Below are 26036 nucleotides of genomic sequence, written 5' to 3' on the forward strand. Positions count from 1 at the left end.
TCATCATAGGAATTCTATATAGAATACATTTGTTCTATTTTGATCTCTGTCTGTTTGCCTCTGTATTGTTCCTGGTGGTTTGGAAATAGGAGGTTTGTTGTTTTGTCTAAAGAGCATGTTAGATTCATGGGAGATCTGCTGTTGTCTAGATAGCATGCTAGGTTCAAATGTGTGAAATTTAAGCACTGCTAGCTCAGGAGAATAAATCTGTTTTATCCCTACTAAAACCCACACTTAACCCATCTTTGATATGCTTATCTCATTTGGCATAAAGAAAATTAAAATAAAATTTATGCAATAAGAGCACTATTAATTTTAAATTGCATATTTCCCTCTGATTCCCTCTTTTAGGGTACTGTAGTTCTAATAATGTGGTTGTGAGCATATTTTAACATCCCAAAAAATAATCAGCCAATCATCTGGCAAAAAAAATTGTTATTGCTTTTCTAGACATTGGTCATATTTATTGAGAAGACTTCTTGGAATAATAAGTGGAAAAGCAACTTGTAGCTGCTCATTTCCTCTGTAAATCTGTCAGTCACATTTGCTATGCTTCAGATCTGAAGGTTTCCTCAACCACTGAAAGCAGGGAAGAATTAATATCAGGCTGATAGAAAAGGTGAAAGAAACAAGGATCACACAAAAACATATCTATATTTCTTAATTTGTATGTCTCATATATGGAGATTTCAAGAACCAAGTGAGCAACCCAGAATTGTAAATAGCTCAGCCAGTGTGTGTGTCTCTCCCAATATAATAGTGGCACCTTCAGTCTAACAGAAAACCCACAGATATTTCCACCATGCACTGAACTCTGTACTGCTTGAATGCAGGAAGCTAATTTAAATTAGTGGTGTTGTTGAAACACCTAATTAGTTGAAATGTAATTTTAATCTTGTTTGTAATTCCTATATGTATAATGAACTCTGATCTTAATCTACTGAAGTGGTCATACTTCCATAATTGAAACTAAGATCAATTATATGTTAATTATATAGCTGACAAGTTGGCAAGTTGGCAAGACTCATCTGCCAATTTTGCATTTTTGGTATAGGCACAGATGTTATTTTCTGTAAGTCCTTAATAGCCCAAGGAATTAAGGGAGGGTGGCAGGGGGAAACTTGATGGACAGGATGTCTGTGGAGACATCAATAATCCAGGTTATGGATGTCCCAAAGGTATTTTTTCCAAAAGCCAATTTCTTGGGTTGACTTTCTTGGTTACCTTTTGAAAAAAGCACCTTTGGGATTGATGAACAGGACTATTTTAATGGTTTCATTACACGGCAATGGTGATATGATCTGGAGTTGTCATACATTACCACAAATTTATATTGGCTGATTCAACTGCACAGAAGAGGATTCAATTGGTCATTGCTTGGAATAAGCACTGGTGGCAACCTTGGATCAGATCATGTCTATGCAGCCTCTCTGTCCACGAGGATCCTGAATGGCTCCATGGTTTTTGAAGCAGCTGTAAGAAATGAAGTGATGCAAGAGGTGCCTAGAGCAGCACTGGAAGAAGACAAAGAACAAGTCTGACTGAGCACAGATACAAGCCTGTACTAAGGATTATCTTAATAAATGATAAAAGCAAAATGTATTTAGTTCTCTGCCCTTACTGCATCCTCAGATGGCTGCACAACTATTCTATTTGTGTTGATTTGGTAAAGAGGGACCAGGGGAAATCTTCTTTTCTCTAGACTAGACATACCCAATTCCTGCAACCGTCCTTTATATGTGTTAGCCTCATCTGTGCTGAGTTCAATCTGGTTATTCCTGAGAAAATGGACAGAATCCTTGTGCTGTTGAATTTTGTCTGTTCACCAAGGATTCCTGAGAGATGACAGGTCTTCATAAAGTTTATTGTGTTTTTTTATTTTGTCACCCGAGTTCCTTCTGGTAGATGAGCAGCTATATAAGCTTACTTAATAAATAAGTAATTAATGAATTACTTTCCTAACAAAAACACTCTATTTCAGATTTAAATCTGAAAATGGGCAACAACTAATAACACAGGAAGAATCAGAAATATCAATCTGTTTCTACCCAATGTTCCATCCATCTTCAATTTGTTTGGTTCTTCATACTCCTATGAGCTCATTAATGTTGGCCCATTTTCTTTCTTCCCGTTGCAGTGGCTCATTACCTGGTGATTGACAGTTGACTGCAAGATCAATTTTAAAAAAATAATTTTGTGAATAAAATATAACTCAGCTCCTGGGTAACATTTCTGCTGCATGTTCAATCACAGATGACACACACACAAAGCCACACACACTTTTGATTCCATCTCAACTGACTGAATCTGTAAACAAAGCTTATGTGGTATTAGCCAGCCAAAGAGCATGCTGTGATGCATGGAACATGGGAATAAGAATGCCAATATTAAGTACAGCATTTTCCCAAGATGTACTTCTTTGTAAGATATGTTCTAAAATTCAACGTTTTGTGAAATATTTAAGTGGTTTATTAAGTGGTTTATTAGCATTTGTAGGCCGCCCTTTTCCCTGAGGGGACTCAGGGCGGCTCACAGGAAACCAGGGAGGGGGGAATACAACATTAAGACAACAACATATAATAAAATAGTAAACAACATACATTCATCATTCGGGCGGGGTAGCGATCCTTATCCCCAGGCCTGACGGGCGAGCCAGTTCTTCAAGGCTATGCGGAAGGCTTGGACGGTGGAGAGGGTACGAATCTCCACGGGGAGCTCGTTCCAAAGGGTCGGGGCTACTGCTGAGAAGGCCCTCCTCCTTGTAGTTGCCAGCCGACACTGGCTGGCCGATGGAATGCGGAGGAGGCCTAGTCTATGGGATCTTATAGGTCGTAGGGAGGTAATTGGCAGAAGGCGGTCTCTCAAGTAGCCAGATCCACTGCCATGTAGGGCTTTATGGGTGATTAATAGCACCTTGAAGCGCATCCGGAGATCGACAGGTAGCCAGCGCAGCTCGCGGAGGATAGGTGTTATGCGGGTGAATCGAGGTGCACCCGCGATCACTCGCGCGGCTGCGTTCTGCACTAACTGAAGTCGCCGGATGCTCCTCAAGGGCAGCCCCATGTAGAGCACATTGCAGTATTCCAGCCTAGAGGTCACAAGGGCCCGAGTGACTGTTGTGAGGGCCTCCCGATTCAGGTAGGGTCGCAACTGGAGCACCAGGCGTACCTTTTCCTTTCCTTTGATATAACAGTGGTCTTGTAAACACTGCATTTAGCTCCAATCTGCAGTGGAGTCAATCCAGTTCACATACATAATCAATATATTTCTATCTGAATAATATTTGGAAGCATTTTCAAATATTCTTCTTCAGATGTGCACTTCTTACATAGGAGGATTTGACTGTCAGGTTTCTCCTACAGTACTATGCTTCTCCATGCTAGTTTTCCCCTCAAATCATGGTGTATTTTTTTTAACCAGTGAGGTCCAGTTTCGAATCACCAAATCACCATGTATAGCTCTTTGGTGAAAATAGCAGCAATAGCAATAGCAGTAGACTTATATACCGCTTCATAGGCCTTTCAGGCCTCTCTAAGCGGTTTACAGAGAGTCAGCATATTGCCCCCAACAATCTGGGTCCTCATTTTACCCACCTCGGAAGGATGGAAGGCTGAGTCAACCCTGAGCCGGTGAGATTTGAACCACTGACCTGCTGATCTAGCAGTAGCCTGCAGTGCTGCATTTAACCACTGCGCCACCTTGGCTCTAAATACAAATGGAATACATTGAACAATTTTGGTCAAACCACTTAATAAATATCTTATAGATGGAAAAGATCCAATAAAGGCAAATCCACATGATTAATTAGTTTGAAAAGCTCCCCTAGATGTACAGATTGGAGTGAGTAAGGTTTCCAATTTGGAGAAAAGATAGGTAAGGAGAGGCAGGACAGAGGTATATAAAAGAAAGTATGATATGTAAATCTAATTGGAGATATTATAAGTTTCCTCACACATATAGAAAATCTATCTAAACTGAATGTACGCAGATAAATGGCCAATAAAAGGAATTACTTTACAGAGCTTAATTAATCTACATAATTCATTTCTGTCAGATATGTTGACCATCCATTTAAATGATTTTAAGAGGGAACTAAACAAATCCATTGTTCTATTAATGATGACTAGTCCTGATGTATATGCTGTCTCCTGAATCATACATACAGTATATCATAAATGCTAAGGGGTAACAGTGGAGAATGTCAAATCACAGATTTTCCATGCCTGTGGGTTGCCTGAATGCAGCTGGTCAGGTGCTGTGGGATACAAAATGTTGGCCTAGATGCCTTTTGAATTAATCCAACCACATTTTTATATTATCTTATGCTCTTACATTTAAGAAAGGAACAGTGCCCTTTCATTGTTATATTTATTGTCGGCAAAGTGTTAAAATCAAGGTTTGTTGATCTCCTTTCCAATCTCAATACATTACAAAGATGATTGATGCCCACCCACTCACACATTTTTTTCCTCTTCCCCTTTTGTTTATTTATTTGCCATTGTTGTTCTTCTATCTTGTGATGCTTTATGTGTGGGCATGCATGCTTTCTATAATTCTTAGTTTTAAAATGCTTCAACAATTATAAGCTGCCCAGAGTTGATGGGGGGAAAAAAAGTTGATGGGAGTTGACCGGCACATAATCATCTTTCTTTTAATGACCCCATAATCCCTTGCGGGGTGGAGTCTGGGCAACTGAATAGAGCTGAGTTTTTACTGGCTGGATGCCCTTCCTGTTGCCAATGTGGAGTTTTGTTCAGCAGATGTATCCTCGCTGTGCCCATAGACAGAAATATTTTCCTCTACCTAGGATCAAACTCACAGTATCCTGATTGTGAGGCCAGAGCTCCACCTCTAGGCCACTGCACCACTTAATAAATTATAATTGGTCGCACAAATATATAGAGTGGATTTGACACTTTTTATCTACCTATTGAGTCCTTCCCAATGATCTGGGATATTCAGATGTTGATAACGTCAAAGGCATCGTCACAAGATGTAAGCTGTTCCAGATAAAGCTGCCTTTTGCAATTGACTGGTGGTAATTTTGTCAATGCCAATGACAAGTGATCAGGTGATGCTCCCGATGCTTTGGCCCTATGTTTGTCTCTTTCAATTCTAAAGGCCCTGTATCCTTTAGCTTCTTCATTTTCTATTACTTCATCTATTTTCTGGACCCACCAGTTCTTACTTCTAGGCAAGTGCTATTTCTTGCAAATATCCCATTGCACCATTATTGCTGCTTTGTCCTACCGTTATTTGTAATCAATCTGTGTGAGCTTCTTGCAGCAGCTGACTAGGCAGTTCAGTCTTTCTTCAGCTTCTTTGCAAACATCATATTTGCTATCTGTTGCTGTCTTCTCAATTCTGGCTTTGTAAACATTTGTTCATAAGACTTGGTCTTTTGCAGCAGGAATCCAACCATTCCGTCTCTTTCTTTACCTTTCTTGCTTTTATTATTTGTTTTGTCTGCTTTTTTTAATGTACTGGCATGTAACACTTCGTCTGGCCATGTCTCTGTTCTAGTCTTCATTTGTCTTTCTTGTAGGCCAGTTTGATGTCTCCAGCACTCAATAAGCCTTCGTGGTATACTAGCTTTAGTGCATCATTTTCACAGCAAAACCATTAATCTGCTTTTCTCAACCTTACCTGAGGATTATTAAATTACTAGTTAGTATGACAATAATGGCAACAGGAAAAATAATAAAGCACTATGAAAACTAATAACATTCTTTTGAAACACAACATTGGCAGCAATATTTTGAAATGTATTAATGAATGCATTATTTAGGCTGAATCAAACATTTTTATGGCTTTACACCAGTGTTTGTAAACAGTGTTTTCTCTCCAGTAATGAAATTCACTATGAATGAGTGAGTTCTATTCTCTAATGGTGCACTATTGGTTTTCAGATGCCATTATGTAGTTGAGCATACAGTTTCTCCATTTGCTCACAGAAACAAGTTAATGTTTTTGCTAAGACAAACTATAATTCATTGAAGGTGGAGTGGAAAGGAGCACAGTCTCTTAGGCTTTTAACAAGTGTCCAGAAGGTGTTTGCAATCAATCAGGCTGAACCTCGGTGTAAACTGATGCTCTGGAGTGAAAAATAACTCATTCCATTCCGCTCTTTTCTTTCATCTTGTTAAGAGAATAGGGATTACAAAAAAGAAGGAAAGCTTATCAGATGCTGGATTTCATTGCTAACTCAGCGTTCAGGTGGAAACCTTAGAAGAACATGGCATCGTACACCAGCATTTTGTGAAAAGGATTCCATGTCTTTCTGCCATACAGACAGAAAAGAAAGCATCACCATATACATATGCTCTACATGGGGCAGCCTTTGAAGAGTATTCAGAGACTTCAACTCGTCCAGAACGCAGCCGCGCGAGCGATTGTGGGTGCACCTCGGTACACCCACGTTACACCTATCCTCTGCGAGCTGCACTGGTTATTGATCAGTCTCCGGATACGCTTCAAGGTGCTAGTCGGAACTTATAAAGCCCTTCATGGTATTGGATCTGGGTACTTGAGAGACCTCCTGCTGCCAATTACCTCCCACAGACCCATTAGATCTCACAGGGTTGGCCTCCTCTGGTTGCCATCTACCAGCCAATGCCACCTGGCTATTACCTGGGGGAGGGCCTTCTCTGTGGCAGCTCCGGCCCTCTGGAATGAACTCCCCGCAGGGATTCGGACCCTCACCTCTCTCCAGGCCTTCCGAAAAGCCGTCAAAACCTGGCTTTGCCAGCAGGCCTGGGAGTGATGAGTTCCCTCCCCTCTCGACATGTATGGTTGTGCGACTGTTGTTTACTTTTATTATTTGTATTTTGTTTTTTTATGTTCCCCTTTTTCCCCCCTTGAATTGTTCGCCGCCCTGAGTCCTCCCGGAGAAGGGCGGCATACAAATAATAAAATTCTATTCTATTCTATTCTATAACAGAGGCAGGCAAGAATTTTGTTTGGCATTGGAGTTTTTATTTTTTAAAAAAAAAAAACATTCACACTGTTCATCAGAAATAAAATGGAAAGAGGTTTTGAGGTTTTGCAAGTGTATGGACAAGGGGACAAAACTGATACAGGGACAAGGAACTTTTTACCCTCCAGATTTTGGAGGGATTTCAAACCCCATTAATCCTGGTCACTACATTAAAAAAAAATAACCCTTACATTAACCCTGTTCACCATGATACAAAAAATATGCTGAGACCCTAGAAAGAGTGCACAGAAGAGTAACTAAGATAATAAGGAATCTGCAGTATAAATCAAACGAGGAATGGTTAAGGGAACCACCTATGTCTAGCCTAATAAAGAAGAATTACCATATTTTCCAACAATAAGATGTTCCGGACTATAAGACACACATAGCTTTTGGGGAAGAAAACAAGAAAACAAAATCTGCCTCTGCCTCCCAGCATCCACCCAGTATTCATTTGACCCATTTGTCATTGTGGGTCATTTGCCATAGCCCATTTGCCACTGCCCATTCACTGCAGCCTGTTCACTGCCACCCATTCACTGCCACCCATTCGCCACTGCCACCAATTCGCCACTGCCACCCATTCGCCACTGCCTGTTTGCCAGGGCCATACACTGCCACTGCTGCAGCCTGTTCACCGCTGCCATGGCCTGTTCTAGAACAGCTGATCGGCACCACACCAACCCACTCCCCCACCACAATATTCATTGTATAAGATACACAGACATTTCCATCCACTTTGGGGGAAAGAAAAAGTGGATCTTATACTCCAAAAAATATGGTAAGAGAGACGTGATATCTCTCTGCTGGAAGTTTTCAAGAAAGGTTGAGGCAACCATTTATCATGTAACATCTTCTACCATGGGTAGATAGGTTGGTTAGAGGACCTCCAAGGTCCCTTCCAGCCATATGATTATATGATTCTAACCATATCTAGCATAGCCAATGGCAAGAAGTTATGTATATGGAACCTAACAGATTATGTACTTCTGAAATGTATGGAGGCAGATGGCTTGGGCACTCCTCTTAAGAATCTGGCTTCCTTTGAATTTTGTATATCAAGTCAAGTGTATAGTGCCAAATCTGAATTGCTGTTTCATTTCTTCCAATTTTCAGTTGTTGCATTGCAAGCAGGTAACCCAAGGCAGGGGTGAAATTCAGCAGGTTCTGAACACATTCTGGAGAACCAGTAACGGGAATTTTGAATAGTTCGGAGGGTCAGCAAATATCACCTCTGGCTGGCCCAGAGTGGGGTGGGAATGCAGATTTTGCAGTATCCTTCCCGTGGAGTGGGGTGGGAATGGAGATTTTGTAGTATCCTTCCCCTGCCACACCCACCAAGCCACGCCCAGAGAACTAGTAGTTTAAAAATGTGAATTTCTCCAGAGACCCAAGGTATCTTCTGCTGGAAAGCACTATAGTCACTTAGTTTGATGGGTAAAAATACATTAAGGTTTTTGTCTTGTTTTACTTTGTGAAAAGGAATAGCTGCCATGTTATCAGTTAGAGGGGATTCTGCAGCTAAATTCACTGCAGATCATTTTTCTTGGTCTCAGAAAAGAAGGATCAGGTCTGTATAAAACCTCAGTGTGGATCCACCAGGAAATTCCTGGGGAAATTGGAAAATATCCTAGAAATAAGAAACACCAAATCCTTTTATACTGTCACCAAGAAAATTATGTAATTATCAAGAGTCCAGCCAGACTTAGAAAGGTTGGAATTGCATAGCTTTAAAGTTGGAGCTGCTGGTAACATGTTTGTGCCTTTCTTATCCTGCAATAAATTTAGGGTACCAGTTTGAATCCAAATATGGAGATTGCATTGCACTCACGTCAAACGCAGGAGCTGGAGAAAAGGACAGGAGCTCCAACCCACCCCCATGGCAGCACTCAAGTTTTGAACACAATCTTGTGACTTCCAACCCAGCATCCTAACCATGCAAGCCACTGTGCTCCCAATATGGAGAGAGAAGAGAGTCTAATTCTTTGTTTCCTGAAAGGAGCTAAATCAGATCAACAATTTAGAATATTTTTTAAAGATATGTTGCAAAAAGCTTCAGGTGTCAGATGGGTGCAAAATGAGTAAAGTTGGTGGGGGGATGATTGCCAACAAACAACCTTTAGCAGAGGGGACAATCTTTCTAAATCCTCATACCCCATTATAAAGGTAAGGGTTCCTTTCGCAGATATGTGCTAGTCGTTCCCAATTTTGGGGGTGGTACAAATCTCCGTTTCAAAGCAGAAGAGCCAGCACCGTCAGAAGATGTCTCCATGGTCATGTGGATGGCATGAATAAATGCCAAAGGCGCACAGAACACTGTTGCCTTTCCACCAAAGATGGTTCCTATTTTTCTATTTTTTGCATTTTTTTTATATGCTTTCGAACTGCTAGGTTGGCAGAAGCTGGGACAAGTAACGGGAGGTCACTCCATTACACGGCACTAGGGATTCAAACTGCTGAACTGCTGACCTTTCTGATCAACAAGTTCAGCATATTAGCCACTGAACCATCATGTCCCCCCCCATTATATACACAAGCAAAAACAAGATTCCCACTAAAGCATATTAAATAAAGTTAATGTAAATATTGTAGCCTGATTCCATATAGCTACTTTCACAACTAGTCTTCCTTGAGGTCATTTTAATATGAGGCTGTTAATATTACTATTCCATCACAAACATCTACCATACATCATCAGTACTTACGTACATACATGCCCAGTCCCTCTTACTAATGAATAAAGGGTTCCAACCAGAATGACTAATGGGCCCTCTGGAACAAATGAGTATTCAGGTTCTTGTTTCATGAGTCTTGATTTTTAGAATTACTAACAGGGACCTGAGACACTCATACTGATTATACCGTTGCTGCATCACGAGGAGTGAAATATGAAGAGTGGCTCTATATTCTGTTCAGATTGCATCCTCAGAGTGCAAATCCATCTGGATTGCTCTGGGGCATGAATCATTCATAAGGCATGAGAACAATGGGAAAGGTGAATCTGATTTGTTCGGTGATATTCCAAGGCTAGCACTGCTCTGTATATTAAAACAGTGTTCAGCCCTCCTCTTTAATCGTAGGCAGGTGACTCTTGCTAGAGAGAGCAGAATTGCTTGAACAAATATGGCAAATGGCCAGGAAGGACAGGATTTGAACAGGGTGCAATGAAGAGCAGTAAGAAGATGCTGCCTTCTTAATGTGTTAATGAATATAGATGGAGGTGGGATGAAGACCTCCTTGGTCCTTAGCCTACAGAACATGTGTCTTGGAACTAGCTATATTTAGACAAACAGAAACTGAAATAGTTAAACACTTTCTTCCTCAATGCTACAAGAAACAAACTTTAATAAAGGTAAGGCATTTGATAAAGTAGACCATAACCTACTACTAGATAAAATAGAAAAATGTGGGTTAGACAGCATCACCACCAGATGGATTCGTAACTGGATGACCAACCGCACTCAACATATAGTCCTCAATGGAACTGCATCTACATGGAGGGAAGTACGCAGTGGAGTATCCCAAGTAACTACTGTTTTAGGCCCAGTACTCTTCAACATCTTCATCAATGATTTGGATGAGGGAATAAATGGGGAACTCATCAAATTTGCAGATGACACCAAGCTGGCAGGAATAGCCAACACTCCAGAAGATAGGCTAAAGATACAGAAGGATCTTGACAAACTTGAACATTGGGCACTATCTAATAAAATGAAATTCAATGGTGAAAAGAATAAGGTTCTACATTTAGGCAAGGAAAACGAAATGCACAGGTACAGTATAGGTGGTAGCTTGCTCAATAGTAGTAACTGTGAGAGGGATCTTGGAGTCCTAGTGCACAACCATTTAAAAATGAGCCAACAGTGTGCAGCAGCTGCCAATAAGCCAACACAATTCTAGGCTGCATAAACAGAGAGATAGAATCAAGATCACATGAAGTGTTGGTATTAACACTATAATGCCTTGGTAAGGCCACACTTGGAATACTGCATCCAGTTTTGGTCACCACAATGTAAAAAAAGATGTGGAGACTCTAGAAAGAGTGCAGAGAAGTGCAACAAAGATGATTAGGGGACTGGAAGCTAAAACATATGAAGAACGGCTGCAAGAATTGGGTATGTCTAGTTTAATGAAAAGAAGGACTAGGGGAGATATAATAGCAGTATTCCAATATCTCAGGGGCTGCCACAGAGAAGAGAGAGTCAAGCTATTCTCCAAAGCACCTGAGGCCAGGACAAGAAGCAAAGGGTGGAAACTAATCAAGGAGAGAAGCAACCTAGAACTAAGGAGAAATTTCCTGACAGTTAGAACAATTAATCAGTAGAACAACTTGCCTCCAGAAGTTGTGAATGCTCCAAGTTTTAAGAAGATATTGGATAACCATTTATCTGAAGTGGTGTAGGGTTTCCTGCCTAAGCAGGGGGTTGGACTAGAAGACCTCCAAGGTCCCTTCCAACTCTGTTATTCTGTTATTAAACTTTTGGTCATTTTTTTTCCTATCCCACCTTTGAAAGTTGGATTGCTGAAGTCAACAGAAAATATACCAGCATGCAGTTTTCTGCTTCCATTGCCACTCCTGCCTCTAAGTCATTACCAAATCTGAATTATGCCTATATAGTGTGATAGACAAAGAAACTGGTTGAATACTCCACCCCATTGTCCTCTTCTGAACATAAAAAACCAATGGAGGCAAAGTTGCTAATCAACACACTATTACAGGAATGGGGTGAATTAGACTGTACATCATCTTTAAGCCCCTTCCTTTAAGGCCCTGCCTTGCTTTTTCCCACATGTCATGCTACCATAAATCAAGCAGTAAAATGGTCTCTGATGAATAGACAAGTGCCATCCTGAAATGCAAGGAGTTTTTATAGAGTTTTCCATAGAATTTTTATTGAGTTTTATTCCAATGGTTTGCGGCGTCATTATTTTTACAGTTTTGAGGATCATCAGCATTGTTATTCTAGTTGTATAACTATTTTAACATAAAATAAATAAGGTGAATAAAACACTTTATGTTTTTATACTTTATGGTGATAAGAGGCATTGAGTCCCAAACAGCCCACTTATTTAGAATTTCTCTCATTTATTTATATAAGAAAGAAATGCCAACTTTCAGATTCTTCTCTGTTTTGTTCAGATGTCAGTGGGAAATGGTCCTGTCATTTCATTACTTTACTAATTCAGCCTTGCACTTAGCTAACAAGAAACCCAAAGTGGAAGCATTTGTAGCACTGCTAACTAACAGGTTTGTACTATTATGCAATTCAAATAGACAATTTAAAATTTACCAAGCACAGGCTATTTCTATTATTCTGAACAGGATGTTTCATATTCTACTGCTTGTGATAGAGAGCTATTTGCATTTAACTAGAGCAGGGGAAGCAGAGAATACTTTATTTTATATGGCCAAGTGTGATTAGACACACAAGGAATTTGTTTCCGACGTAGAAGCTTTCAGTGCACATATAAAACAAGAGTAATAATAATCCTAATAATAATACCAGTAGGAGGAGGGGCAATAGTACTAGAGTCATACTACATGTGTAAATATGCTAGGCATAAGACAGTACTGTGGGAATTAGGGGGTTCAGCAGAGTGATGGCACAAGGGGAAAAGATGTCTCTGTAACTAGGAACCTAATGTGAATTAATACGCTATACCACTAGCATTGTTATGCAAAACCATGTAACACTGGTACAGGGTTGCTGTGTTTAAATTTTTAGAGAAACATCAGCAGAAAGGCAATAGATAAGACTGACAAAAAACCATGCAGAGGGTGGATCCTCACACCAGCCTTAAATGGGCACTAAGGGTCTCCGCAATGCCACTACTTGTCACCTGAAATTGCCTGACTTCCAGTGTAATGGATTTGTGACTGTCATAGGATGCCATCAGCATTACAGGAAAACAAAACTTCCACAACAGTACAACTAAGGACAACTTACACCTCTGTTGCTAATGGGCTCGGGATGAGATGAAAACAATGGCCTGGGGAAACTGCAGGAAAAAAATATGCTGCTGGCACACATTTGTGCCATAAACAGATGTGGGACACAGTCTTAGAGGACCATAAATACAGGCAAAACCATTTCCATTGCATAGAAGTATGTGATCCACTATTATACACTCCTTTGCAGGAGTCCAAGTGAGGTTGTTTTAAATTGTTTCAGGATTTACACTGTTTAAACTATACCAATGTATGAAACTCTGCACCTTGTTTCAAATTCACCTAGTGTTCTGCACGTTTTTGATGGCTGATCTTTCAATAAGCTCGTATGTACACCATTGCCTCCATTGATGGACCTTATCATAGGTTGTTATCTTGCTTACTCAGGTGTCAAGATGTCATTGAAAGTACAGACAAGTAACATCACAAACAAGAATGATCCCAAGTCCATCAACTCCAGGGTCTTCATTGGGAACCTCAACACAGCAGTGGTCAAGAAGTCAGATGTAGAAACCATCTTCTCTAAATATGGCAGAGTGGTGGGCTGCTCTGTGCACAAAGGCTATGCATTTGTACAATATTCAAATGAAAGGCATGCACGGGCTGCTGTCCTAGGGGAGAATGGGAGAGTACTCGCCGGTCAGACTCTAGGTAAGGTCTCCTTGCATCTCTCTCTGTCTTCCCCTGTATTTTCTAAGAAAACTGGAGATTGCTGTAGAATTGTAAAAAGCACTTTTCATATCAGACTAAAATAAATATTCCCTAGTCATTCTGCAGTTAAATTTGTCTTCTACAGTAGAAGAATTTTTAAATATTTGAAGTAAAGTAGGACTTCATGCAAACATTACTGTCCTAATAATATTTCAAGAGGAATGGCTTTTCAACCTTGGATTAAAGTCAAGGACCTCAGCAAATACAAAATGATAAGCTTGAAAACACTCCAGAGTCTCAAAACAATATAGAAGTGTAGTATCGGCTCTAGAAGACAAATATTAAGAAATCTTAAGATTCTTCAAAAGTCACTAACAAGTTCTAAATGGGCACAGTGGACTTAGTTGTTCAGCTGCTTGGAAGCTGTATTTTTGCTTGCTTCCAGGTAACATACATGTTTTACCAGAGATTGCTTCCTGGTAAAGTACATGTTTTGTAATAAAGGATGTCCCTTGTTCAAAAGACATTTCTAGGGCCATTTAAATCAGAGAAGACTATTCTGATAGACCAGTGTTGGAGAACCTTTTCAACACCAAGTGCTGAAATGGGAGCGCGCAGGCGCACTTGTGCTGGAAACTGGAAGAGCAGCCGCCCAGTGCATATGCACGCTCCGGACAGCTGCTCTTCAGGTTTCTGGCACACATGTGTGCACCGGACATCTAGTCTTCCAGTTTCTGGCATGCAGGAAGACTAGGTGGCCGGTGCAGCGGAACCTGGAAGAGCAACGGGTGACTGCTTGTGTAGAGAGATGGCTCTATGTGCCATTTCCAGGACGCATGCCATAGGTTCACCATCACGATAATAGACAAATTGCACTTATAATCATAGACATCTGCAACCAGCCACAATGATCCCAAAATGGCAATAGTAACTTGTAATGTACCAGTGCAGGTTCTGCCCTTTAAATATTTGTGAAGGGACTGTATACAAGTACATCGTAAGGAAGAGAGTTTACATCACAACAGGCATTTCATCCTCCCTCCCTCTCTATCTCTTCTGTGGGTGTCTTTGCGTTCAGTTTGAATAAAGCAGACAATGTCCAGCCTTGAGCCTATGGCCTGTTTTCAAAGGCACCTGCTACTTCTCCAACTGGACTGCTGAATTTTAGGAATGCTGTGGTTTTCTGTGGAAAACAATTATAAAATAAATGGTTCTCTAATTCCTAGAATAGAAAGTCAGTTTGATATAGGAGTTAAGGCATCAGGCGAGAAACTGGGAGACCATGAATTATAGTGTCACCTTAGACGCAAGGCCAGCTGGGTAACTTTGGGATAGTCACTCTCAGTCAGTTCTGGGATGGAGGCAGAGGCCAAACACTTCCAGAAAGCTTTGCTAAGAAAACTTCAGGGACCTGGCAGTTGCCAACATAAAAACTTATTTGAAGACTCTCCACCCAAAATCCTTGGAATAAGAATTGTAGCTAAGGTATCATATCTGGGCTATAAATAGCCAAATATGTGACAGAGATAGCAAAACGAGTGTATCTCATTGCTACCAGTTAATAGCCAGGCAACCTTTGCAGTCTTGAAGTACTTGCTCTTGACATGGCACATGTTTACCTCACCCCACTCCAAAAAAGACCCTAATATTCCCCTTGCCTCAGAGATGGAGGAAATTCCGCACACAAGTCATGCGGTTCCATTTACTGTACTTCTAAGCATCTTTCTGCTTATTCTGTCTCACTGATCCACCTACTTTTCTTTATATGCTGATTTTAGGAAGTTCTTCAAAGTGGTTCACTTTCTTGACAAACACAACAGTTTGACAATATAATAAAATAAAAGTTTATTCAACCAAATTAGCAATAACATATTGAATTTAAAAGAGTATAATCTGGAAAAAGCCTTTTTTCCCCCTAGTTCCATTTTTATCTATATTAAATTAAGGGGTGACACCTTTTCAAGTATATCATTTAAAGTTTGTCTGAAGATTTCCACAACCCCCAGGAATTTTTATTTAAATGTTTTAGGAAGGTACCATCCTGACAACTCAAAATGGGCAAAAATGTACAAATATTTATTGTATGGGGGTATCTAACTGTTGTCCAATGGATTTCTGGATTATTGCTACAAGAAACCCCCAAAACTGCTATTTTCAAGACAAATATAAAGGTGAAATTTATTTATTTATTTATTTATTTATTTATTTATTTATTTACTTCATTCAATTTCTATAGCCACCCATCTGTGTCAATGACTGTGAGACTTGCAGTTCAAAAAAATATTACAATTAAGAGACTGAACATTTTTAAACAATAAAAAAACAATAAAAGCATCCAAAATAAACATACCTGTAGCTGCTGAGATACTTGGCCATACAGGAAAAGGGGCCCTTAACACATTCAGCACCCCAGACTCAGGAACATAGCCAGATTTTTAGGGCCTTGCGAAAGGCAAACAGGGTTGTGAGCATTCTAATCTCCAAAGGGACAATACTCTTGAGGGGATACTGCCGGGGGGGGGGGGGGGACTTGTCTTCTGGTCCCCATCCGCTGACATTCTTTGGATGTCTGCAACGTGCCCATTCTATTTAATCTAGTTGGATGACTAGAAAACTTGGAAAAAAGGCGGTCCCTCAGGTAACCTGGTCCCAAACCAAATAGGGTTTTAAAGGTTACAACCAGCACCTTAAATTGCACCCAGATATATACTGGAAACTAATGCAGCTCAGGCAGAAGTGGTATTACAAGTGCCATATATCTGGCTCCATTTACTACCCGTGCAGCTGCATTTTGCACTAGTTGAAGTTTCTAAATTCTCCTCAAGGGCAGCCCTGTGTACAGCATGTTACTGTAGTCTATACCAAAGGTTACAAGGACATGAGTTACTGTAAGCAGGGCCTCCCAGTCCAGTCATGAGTGCAACTGGCACACCACTAAAAAAAACTGGAAGTCTTTAAGAAGATGTTGGATAGCCATTTGTCTGGAATGGTATAGGATTTCCTCCCTGGGCAGGGGGTTGGACTAGAAGATCTCCAAGGTCCCTTCCAACTCTGCTATTGTATTGTAAAAGTGTACATAGGCCCTCCTAGCCACAGCTACCATCTCCTCTTCACAACCCATCCCCCAAACTAAAGATGGAAGAACCTTTTTTCCAGAGACTCCCAGTCACTCTGTCTTGGTTAGGTTGAGTCAAAGCCCATTTCACCCCCAGCCCACCCTAGATATTGGGATAGGATGTCCACAGCATCTGTGTTAGAAATACAGTGAACCGCATAGAAATAGAAAGGCTAATATTGCCTTTGGTGTTAAACCAAAATATTACTTTCAGTGGAAGTTATTATTTTTTCTACTTTACTGTAATTAGCAAAGGACTCCAAGAAGCAATTTGCTGCTTATTATTAAATTACTTATCAGATACTTTGAGGCAAAAGCTAAAGCAAAGGTGTCAAACTCGATTGCATCATGTGACATCACATGACCTATCACAATGTTTTTTTTGCCTTTGTGGAGCTGCAGTTTGACACCCCTGAGCCTTTGTGGAGCTGCAGTTTGACACCCCTGAGCTAAAAACTTCTAAGCTCTAATTTCAACCTCAGTCTGGTTATTTTTGCTGAAATGTTATAGTATCCTAATTTTACAACTTTGCAGTATATATGCCTGTTAAACAAGGCTCCTTATTGATATATTTTATATCTATATTTTATAAAAAAATATTTTTATTATTTTTTCAATAAAAGCCCTTAATTAATAGATTCCATTTGGAATCTACAGTAGTCTCAACTAAATTAAAAGCAGCAGTAGTATGTTTCAAGGACAGCCAATCATATATTAGCTCCTTTGGAACTGGTCACAAGTAGGCCAGTTACCAAATTGTCTTGAGGCAAGGAACCAATCAGAAACTGGATTTTCAAAATTCCAACATATGATCCAATTAGAGATTAGTTATGTTACAAACTCAACAGCTCAGGCAGTTCCTGCTCAATTTCCTGTGAGCTTCCAAGAAAGTACATTATAGAGCAGATCACTTTTACTTCTGAAGATGCCAGCCATGCTTGCTGGTGAAACATCAGGATACCAGATAATTAGACTATGGCCTATTAGCCTGGAAGCTCATCAACACTGCATTGATGCTTGCTGTGAAAGCCTGCATCAATATACTCCATAATTGGCTTCCTTAGAGTCCTCAGCCAGATCAAGACAATTTGGGAGCAGCTTAAGCTATTTAGAGTGTTAATAATTACAAGCAACATTTGAAATGAAATTGGAAAATAAATGACAATTAGTGAAGATTTTGGAGCTTGCTATATTATGCCCAAGTTGACATATTAACTGCCACATTTTGTATTTATGCAAAATTCCAGTTATTCCTTAGGGCTAGCCTATGATCATGCCTGGATAACTGCCATATATCAGACTGATTTAGGAATGGCAAAAGATGGCACGAATTCTCTCTTTCCCACTTAAGCAGTTGTGAGTGCAGGGTTAGGTTGGGATCAAGAGGTCTTCCTAATGATGAGCTAGAGGCAGTATCACCTCTTTCAGAATAAATTGAATTCCAGTTGTTAAGCCACCTCTCTTTTTTAGATATAAACTTGTTTATTTTCATCATGATATCAAATCCATGCAATTAACAACAATATTATTAATTGTTTTATTCATTTGTTATTCAATTTTGATTGCACCCAATTCCAGATTGACTCTGAATAGCTCACAACATAAAGAAAACCCGGGGGGGGGGACTAATGGAATAAATAAAAAAGATAGAGAAGCCAGACCACCAACTAAATATTTGTAATGGGCTGACAATGTATGGAAGCATATGTTAAGCACAATCAACATAGGATTCCATCACTCTACCCCAAAAGCTAGAAAAACAGCCAGGTGTTTAAGGCCTTTCACAATATCAGGATGGGAACTATCTGGATCCAAGATGGGACTTCATTCCAGTGGGTAAGCATTACAACAGGGGTTTCAAACACAATTTCATTGAGGGCCGCATCAGGGTTTTGTTTGACCTTGGGGGGCCGGGGGGGGGGCCAGCCAGCTTGATGTCATTCATGTCAGGGCCGCCTGTGGTGTGCCAAGTTCTCTGCCAGCAAAAACAGGTTCCCAATCTCCATTTTCATTGGCAGAGGGTTGCAGGAGGCCGCCCCAGCCAAAAACTGAGATTGGAAGCCCATTTTCACTGGCAGAGGTACCATGGGCCAATCCTTTGCTGTTTTCAGACTGGCCCCATGGGCAGGATCTAAGCTCCCTGTGGGCCAAATCCAGCCCATGGACCTTGAGTTTGCCCCACCCCCCTTCACTGCAACATAGAACCTGGATCCCAAGAGATGGCTTATTGAGTGGACTTGGAGCATCCCAGTGGTGGGTTGCAGGTGGTACATCCCGGTATGGGCGTACCAGTGCCTGCCTGGACCACTAGGTACCATTCCGTTCTGGTGCTCTGGGAGGCCCACCCACCCGCCCAAGCTTCTGACCTGTATTTGAGTTCTTTGGCACTTCTGCGTACATGCACAGAGCGCATGGCACCTGCGCAACACTCCGCCGAGCAGCTGGAGCATCAAGGAGTCTCACGGAGGTGTCGGAAGAGGTAAATGCTGCGTGCATTCATGTGGTGGACGCCGAGCCCCATTGCAACTGTACTGGTTGCAACAGGATCTGGAACCCACCACTGGAGCATGCTCACTTTGTTGATTCTTATTGGCCAGGAAGAAACCATGAAAGATAGGCAGCTCTTCAAATAACCAAGCCCTATATCAAATAGGACTTCATGGGTAATAACCAGCATCTTGAATCACCCCTGGAAGCACATTGGCAACCAGTGCAAGTCATGGAGATAAGATGCCCATGATCACAGTGAGACAAGGCCGCCATTACCTATGCCACTGCTTTTTAAATCAACTGAAGCTTCCAAATGTTCTTCAAAGACAAGCTGATGTACAGCACATTGCAATAGTTGATCTATGAAATGATGGGTGCATAAGTAGGATCCTGCAATGCATTACTGCCAGTTCAATGCGCAAAAAATGTTCCGTGTGCGCATTTGCATTTAAAAAGGTCTACGCATGCGCACATTAGAAAAGGAAAAAAATAAATGCGCAGAACCAAAAATCAAGATGGTGGTACCAACAATAAAACCAATTTGGAGGCATGGCAGTCCGAGTTAAGTACCTACTCAGCCAAACCGGTCTGAACCAGTAAGACCTGGTAGGAACCCACCTCTGCTGCAATGTCACAATTGAGCATGGAATCCAATAAATGTTGTGCAAAGGCTTCTTGCCCATTGTTGCCACCTGCTCTTCAAACAAGAGCTGTGAATACAAAAGGACAATACCTGCTTGGAGTGTGGCTTTTTGTGTGTATGGGGTATGTGTGTATGGAGTTTTTTGTATTTTGGTAACAAAAAGTGATAGATTTAAGAATGATCAAATATTAATAGCACCTTATTTCAAACTCCCTCTGCATATCTGGTGATCTCATTTCATTGTGTTTGTTTTAATTTATACACCCAAAATAAGATAGTACAAGGATGGAACTGTATTATTCCCCACTGTCAAATTGGAGCCATTGTCCACTCAAATAACTGGATATGATTTCACAATGTCGGCAATTGAAAACATGTAGACTTCAACTCCCAGAATTTAAAAACTCTGTTCTGTATTAATCAATTAAGCTTAACATTGTGGAGTTATGCTGACATGGAGTATTTAACTAGTCTTGTATCTATTATTTTTATTTTGTTTTTAGTTTTAGTTTTTAGTTAGTATATTTTTTGCTATATTTAGCTGCATGTTGCCTTAAGGAATATAAAATTGAATTCTACCTTGTTATCCATTCAATATTTTTTTTCATTTCCTCCTGTTTGTCTAGTAACAGTGAATACTGTCAAACACAGCATTAGAAATAGTCAAGAGCCCCCGCTAGCCAGAACCTTTCCTGTCTAAGGATGTAGATCTCTCATTATCTAAGGTCTTAACATCCTCCGATATTTTTGTTTATAATATTGTCTTAATTGACCAAATATAGGGTTATTATCATTTAATGCCAAAACCTTCTTTAAGGAAATTGCACAGGCATTGCAGAAAAAGCACAGCTTGGTTCTTGCACCACCTGAGCTCCCTTCCTCAAGTGTATGTGACTTTTTTTGCAGCTAATTTCTGCCTGATGTGTGCAATTTGCTATAGATTGGTCTGACAGTTTGCTGCAAGAAAAACAAATGTTCTAGAAGCAGATGCCCAGGCATTGTCTAGCATATTGCTTTTTCTTCAGCAATGCCACCAGCTGTTGAAAATGATGCCTTGGAAATGATGGCAATATTTGGTACACCGAGAAGTCCCAAATCAAATTAGGCACAAGATGTGGCAAACACTGTAAACATAAAATAAAAAATGAAAACAATCCAGAAGATTTATTCTCAAGGCTTTGCCGCCATGAGATACAACAACAACAACAACTCTCCCATGTTCACTCATTATAAAAAGCAGCCTGTCCACTAATCAGCCATGAATAATCATGCAGCCCAGGAAGGGGTTTTAATCACAAGCAACTCAAAGTATATTGGACAAACCCTATTGAGAAACCACAGGATTTCCTTGGGGATAATCCTGATTACCTCCACTGTAAACATAATATGTGAGAGCCAGCTGGCTGGCAAAGCCTTTGTTGTGCCTGTGAAACATAGTTCTGATCAAACTGTCTGAGACTTGCATTCAGTTTAGCTCATTCTCTTTAATGCAGGATGCCCAGGCTTAACATGTTGGGAGTCATACAGAGGCAGTCCTCAACTTACGATCATTGTTTATCAACCATTTGTAGTTATAATCACACTAAAAAAGTTATTTCTGATGGGTTGTCGCACTTACGACCATTAGAGCATCCACATGTTCACATTATCCAAAATTGAGTGCTTGGCAACTGGCATGTACTGTAATTTACAATTTGTAGTGTTCAGGAATCATGTGATCACCATTTCCTGTCAGCTTCTGACAAACGAAGTCAACAAGGGGAGCTAGATTTGCTTAATACCATGTGATTTACTTAACAATCACAGTGATTCACTTAACAATCATGGCAGAAATAGTAAAAACAGACGTGATTCAGTTAACAATTGAAATTCTGGTCCCAATTGTGACTGCCTGTACTACTTTGAGAAAAATTTTCCAGTTGTTTGAGAAGTTACATGGACATTTCTGGCCCACATTCTACCCTGTTTCCCCAAAAATAAGACATCCCCGGATAATAAGCCCAATCGGGCTTTTGAGCGCATGCGCTAAAATAAGCCCTCCCAAAAAATAAGCCCTCCCTGAAAACATTGCAACACAGTAGCAGCAATGAGGTGACCACGCTCACCCCCTCCTGCACCTCAAAAATAAGACCTCCCCAAAAATAAGGCCAAGTGGTTTTTTTCAGGGTCAAAAGAAAATAAGATCCTGTCTTATTTTCAGAGAAACAGAATATCTGCCCCAAATGAAGAAGCAAGACCCTGTTGCTAGCATCCGTCTTTATTCAAGTCTTCTTGTCTATTCTTATTCAAAGGATCTAGGAAGGAGAGGAGATTTTGAGGGCTACAAAGGGAAGGAAATAGCACTAGCAATAGCACTTAGACTTATATACTGCTTTACAGTGCTTTACAGCCCTCTCTAAGCAGTATACAGAGTCAGCATATTTCCCCTAACAACCTGGGTCCTCATTTTACCCACCTCGGAAGGATGGAAGGCTGAGTCAATCTTGAGCCTGGTAAGATTCAATCTGCCAAATTGCAGGCAGCTGGCAGTCAGCAAAAGTACTGCACTCTAACCACTGCACCACCAAGGCTCATCTCATTTCAAATCATTTCTCTCTCAGTGGTTTCAGGCAAATCTGCTTCTGTGAGTGACACTGTGGTGTTTTCTTTTTCTCTCTTTCTCTCTTATTGAGCAAGTGATTGGTGTGAATTTGATGTGCTGCATTCATTTATGTTTGCTGTAACAAGACTAATTTTATACTATAAACCCTTTGCAAAGCCAGCATATAAAGGGTTGTAGATTGACTCTGAATCCATTTGAATAATACATTTTACCTATTTTGATTTGCTGGGGAAGCATATGACTCCAATTAATAATTTGCCTTGGAAAATAAATTTGATTTGGAAATAGGATCGAACTGCAAACCAAATCTTTACACAGACCTAGTAACTAAAATCCTATAAACTGATTAAATAAGCAAATGGCTACATATTGATATTTCACAGGGAACTTAAGGGACATGTTGACACAGCAAGTTTGCATCCTGTAGTACACAGCCGAGAGTGCAGGAAACAATGCTGAGCAATCTTTTACATATCTCAAAAAAAGCCTGGACCTCAGAATAGGGAGTCAGCTGAGTATACTGAGATGGTTCTGCTATTAGCAATGTAAACCATAATGAGCTGACTAGCTGGAGAATCTTGTCTGTACCATTTTCTGCAGCATTTGTATGCATTCAAACTAGAGGTGGTATTCAGCCAGTTCGAACCAGTTTCCCTGAACCAGTAGCGGAAATCGCAGATGGGTCGCCCCCACCCATCCACCCACCCCGGCTCTACACCATCCTATTTAGGCAAATTTTTGAGGCCAGGTGTATGCACAGTAGTGGCATATGTGCTCACGAAGCGAGTGGGCACACATGCAGTGAACCAGTGATAACAAAATGTGAAACCCACCACTGGTTCAAACCAATATTATGCAGGCATTAGCTATATCTACAGGTATAGTAGCTTTATCTACTGGTATCTACAGCTACATCTATTAGTTATAACTACAGATAGTCCTTGACTTATAACCATTTGTTTAGTGATCATTCCAAGATATGGCAGCACTGAAAAACGTGACTTAGGATGTTACCTAGTTTTGGTAATGAAACATCTTCTACAAGAAAACAACCAAGTTCAGAGAATACCAAAGATCTCTCAGAAGAACAAGACAAATAGTCACAATAACCAAAGTTTCAGGGTTCCAACCCCCCCCCCCCCCCGCAACAAAATAAAACTCCAGGGCTTGAGTTTCCTCAAAGTTCCACTTTATTAGAGATGTCATATTGGCATATCTGGGAAAACCCAAATCTGAAAGCTTCCAGGTTTTCCCACCCAGTTGAAAGTTCAAGATCCTGCCACACCCACAAGTTCCTCACATTGTCCAATCTTTCACTACAGTGAAGACAGATTCCTCCCATCCAGATCCGGCCAGGTGCAGAGACAAAAACAACCTTGACTTTCTAAGAAGAATGTTATTATGGCTACATATCACCCAACTCCATATAATCCCCCCTCCTATTTTCCCACAGTAGAAAGTGTGGCAGGCCTGAAATCCCCCCCAAAAAAGATGGCTTGCAGGTCTGACACAAAGGTGGTTACAAGTTAAAGTTTAAAAAGCAGTTACTTTTATAGAGGAGGTTTTTTTTGTTGTTGTTGTTCCTAGAAAGTGTGAGGACTTAGCCTCCCTTGTCCGGTAGAGAGGAAATGTTTGGTTTGGCTTTCATGTGAGGTTTTGCCATTTTTATCATTTGTAAGTTAAAATGGTGACCTCAGTGTGAAGGTTTGATGTGAGGAAATCTATTATAGAAATGAGGAACTTTCGATATCTAGAGGGGATTTTCTTTGTTTAATTAAGTTGCTTTGCCAATTTCACCTGTCTAAGATGCCCTTTGTCAATTTCAGCCTAAGTGTCAAAAGGCTTAAGCAGACTTTCAATTAGTGGTGGTTTAGTGGTTTATTCGACTTGTATGCCACCCTATTTCCAAAGGGACTCAGGGCGGCTGACAAACCAGGAAGGAAGGGGAACAAATACAAAAAATAGTAAAAACAGAAACAAAACAACAATACAAAACAATTTAAAAAGTCACAACAAGCACAACCAATTCGAGTAGGGGTGGAACTCAACAGCCCCAGGCCTGCTGGAACAGCCAGGTCTTAACGGCTTTACGGAAAGCCTGAAGGGTGGCGAGGGTCCAAATCTCCACGGGGAGATCGTTCTGTTGTCTGGGGTTTGCTGGGAGGTCAGGGAGGAGAGAGGCCAAAGTGTGGCATGAGGCTTTGGCCTTCCTACAAGGCCTTTAATATATTCAATGTTAACTTTTCAGACTTCTATCTATTCCCACATAATTCCTACTTGAAACAAACTGCTTAGTTAACTTTTTTTTTAACATGAGGTGTTGAAATATCACCCACTGAGAAGCTCAAGTCACCTGGAGTAAGCTGAGAATTGTTGTTGAATATAGCATTTCAATCAGGAATTGACATTTTTGATCTCCCAGTAGGTGGTAGCAATATTGAAGACAGCAGGAACACCAGACATACCTCTGCAGAGGCAGAAAACCTATTCCCTTCCTTGCAAAGACAGACGCATGGCTTGAAATAAGAACTCCGACATTCTGCTTCATTTTAGTTTTGCTTTATTAAGGGGAAAACAATTGTTTGAAACAACACACTCCGCTCTCTGATTGTCTTCTGCAAAGCTAGAACAAAACTAAAATATAATTTTCAGAATGTCAGATGAGACTATACACACACATAAAATGGTTCTACTCAGTGTACACTATGTGTACACCAGGGGTGGGTTTCAACCGGTTCGCAGCGGTCCCTGCGAACCGGTTGGTCGGCGAACCCGGAAGTAAGTAACTTCCAGGAACGGCGAAGGGCGCACTCGCCCGCCCGCGCTCCTTACCTGGTTTTGACGAGTTCTGCGCTTCCACGCATGCGCAGGATGCATACAGCGCCTGTGCGATCCTCCAGGAGCAGCTGGAGCATCGCACAGATGCTAGTAAGCATGCGTGCACCGCGCGCGTGCACGAGGACGCCACCGGCCCCGTTCCAACCGAACCGGTTGGAACGGGGCAAGAAACCCACCCCTGTTGTACACTCAGTGTACACAAAGACAAATTCCTTGTGTGTCCAATGACACTTGGCCAATAAAGAATTATATTCTATGCTCATTTATTTTGCATCTACTCATTACTAAAAAGTTGCATGCTTTTAAAAATATATATAATCATATAATGTTGAATGAGAAAGGCACAGAAGTCAAGAAAATAAAAAATAGAAATGATACATACATAGTTTTGAATACTGTATATATCAACAACTTTGTAAACTTAAAGAATGCAAAATTTTAAACATCCATATTTCTATTCTTTTATATATACAGGACAATATACAGTATATTTTTATTGGTTAATTGCTTGATATAACTAAAAATTGAGATAGTCAATTTGTCTTTAAAATCCTTTGAGTCTCTTTGCCCTTATGCTATTTGAGGGTGCTGTATTGGCTTCCAGTAAGTTGGTCAAATGTTGGATTAAACTTTTAAAACATAAATGGTTTAGGTCCTAGATACTTGCAGCATCACCTCCAGATAAGAACTGTTCTGTAGTTCTCTCATATTAGTTGGGAATGTCCAACTTCTGAATCTATAAATGTTGAGATCTGTGGAAGCTTAGGAGCA

At 40.6% G+C, this 26036-nt stretch overlaps 1 protein-coding gene across 4 annotated transcripts in view; it reads left to right on the plus strand.

The window, feature by feature from the left end:
• RALY (RALY heterogeneous nuclear ribonucleoprotein) overlaps positions 1-26036 on the plus strand; it is a 270649-nt gene that overhangs the window by 211638 nt on the left and 32975 nt on the right. For 3 of the 4 annotated variants that reach the window (XM_087720330.1, XM_087720329.1, XM_087720327.1), the window contains one exon: positions 13314-13577. In XM_087720330.1, the coding sequence (XP_087576456.1) occupies positions 13322-13577 (256 nt within the window). In that variant the 5' untranslated portion in view covers positions 13314-13321. Of the gene's footprint in view, positions 1-12116; positions 12225-13313; positions 13578-26036 lie in introns of all 4 variants that reach the window. The other variant, XM_087720328.1, reaches the window with a different exon arrangement.

Source organism: Thamnophis sirtalis, unplaced genomic scaffold (assembly GCF_051295495.1).
Source record: "Thamnophis sirtalis isolate CommonGarterSnake01/CBP01778 unplaced genomic scaffold, rThaSir2_p1.2 scaffold_7, whole genome shotgun sequence".
Classification (NCBI taxonomy): Eukaryota; Metazoa; Chordata; class Lepidosauria; order Squamata; family Natricidae; genus Thamnophis; species Thamnophis sirtalis.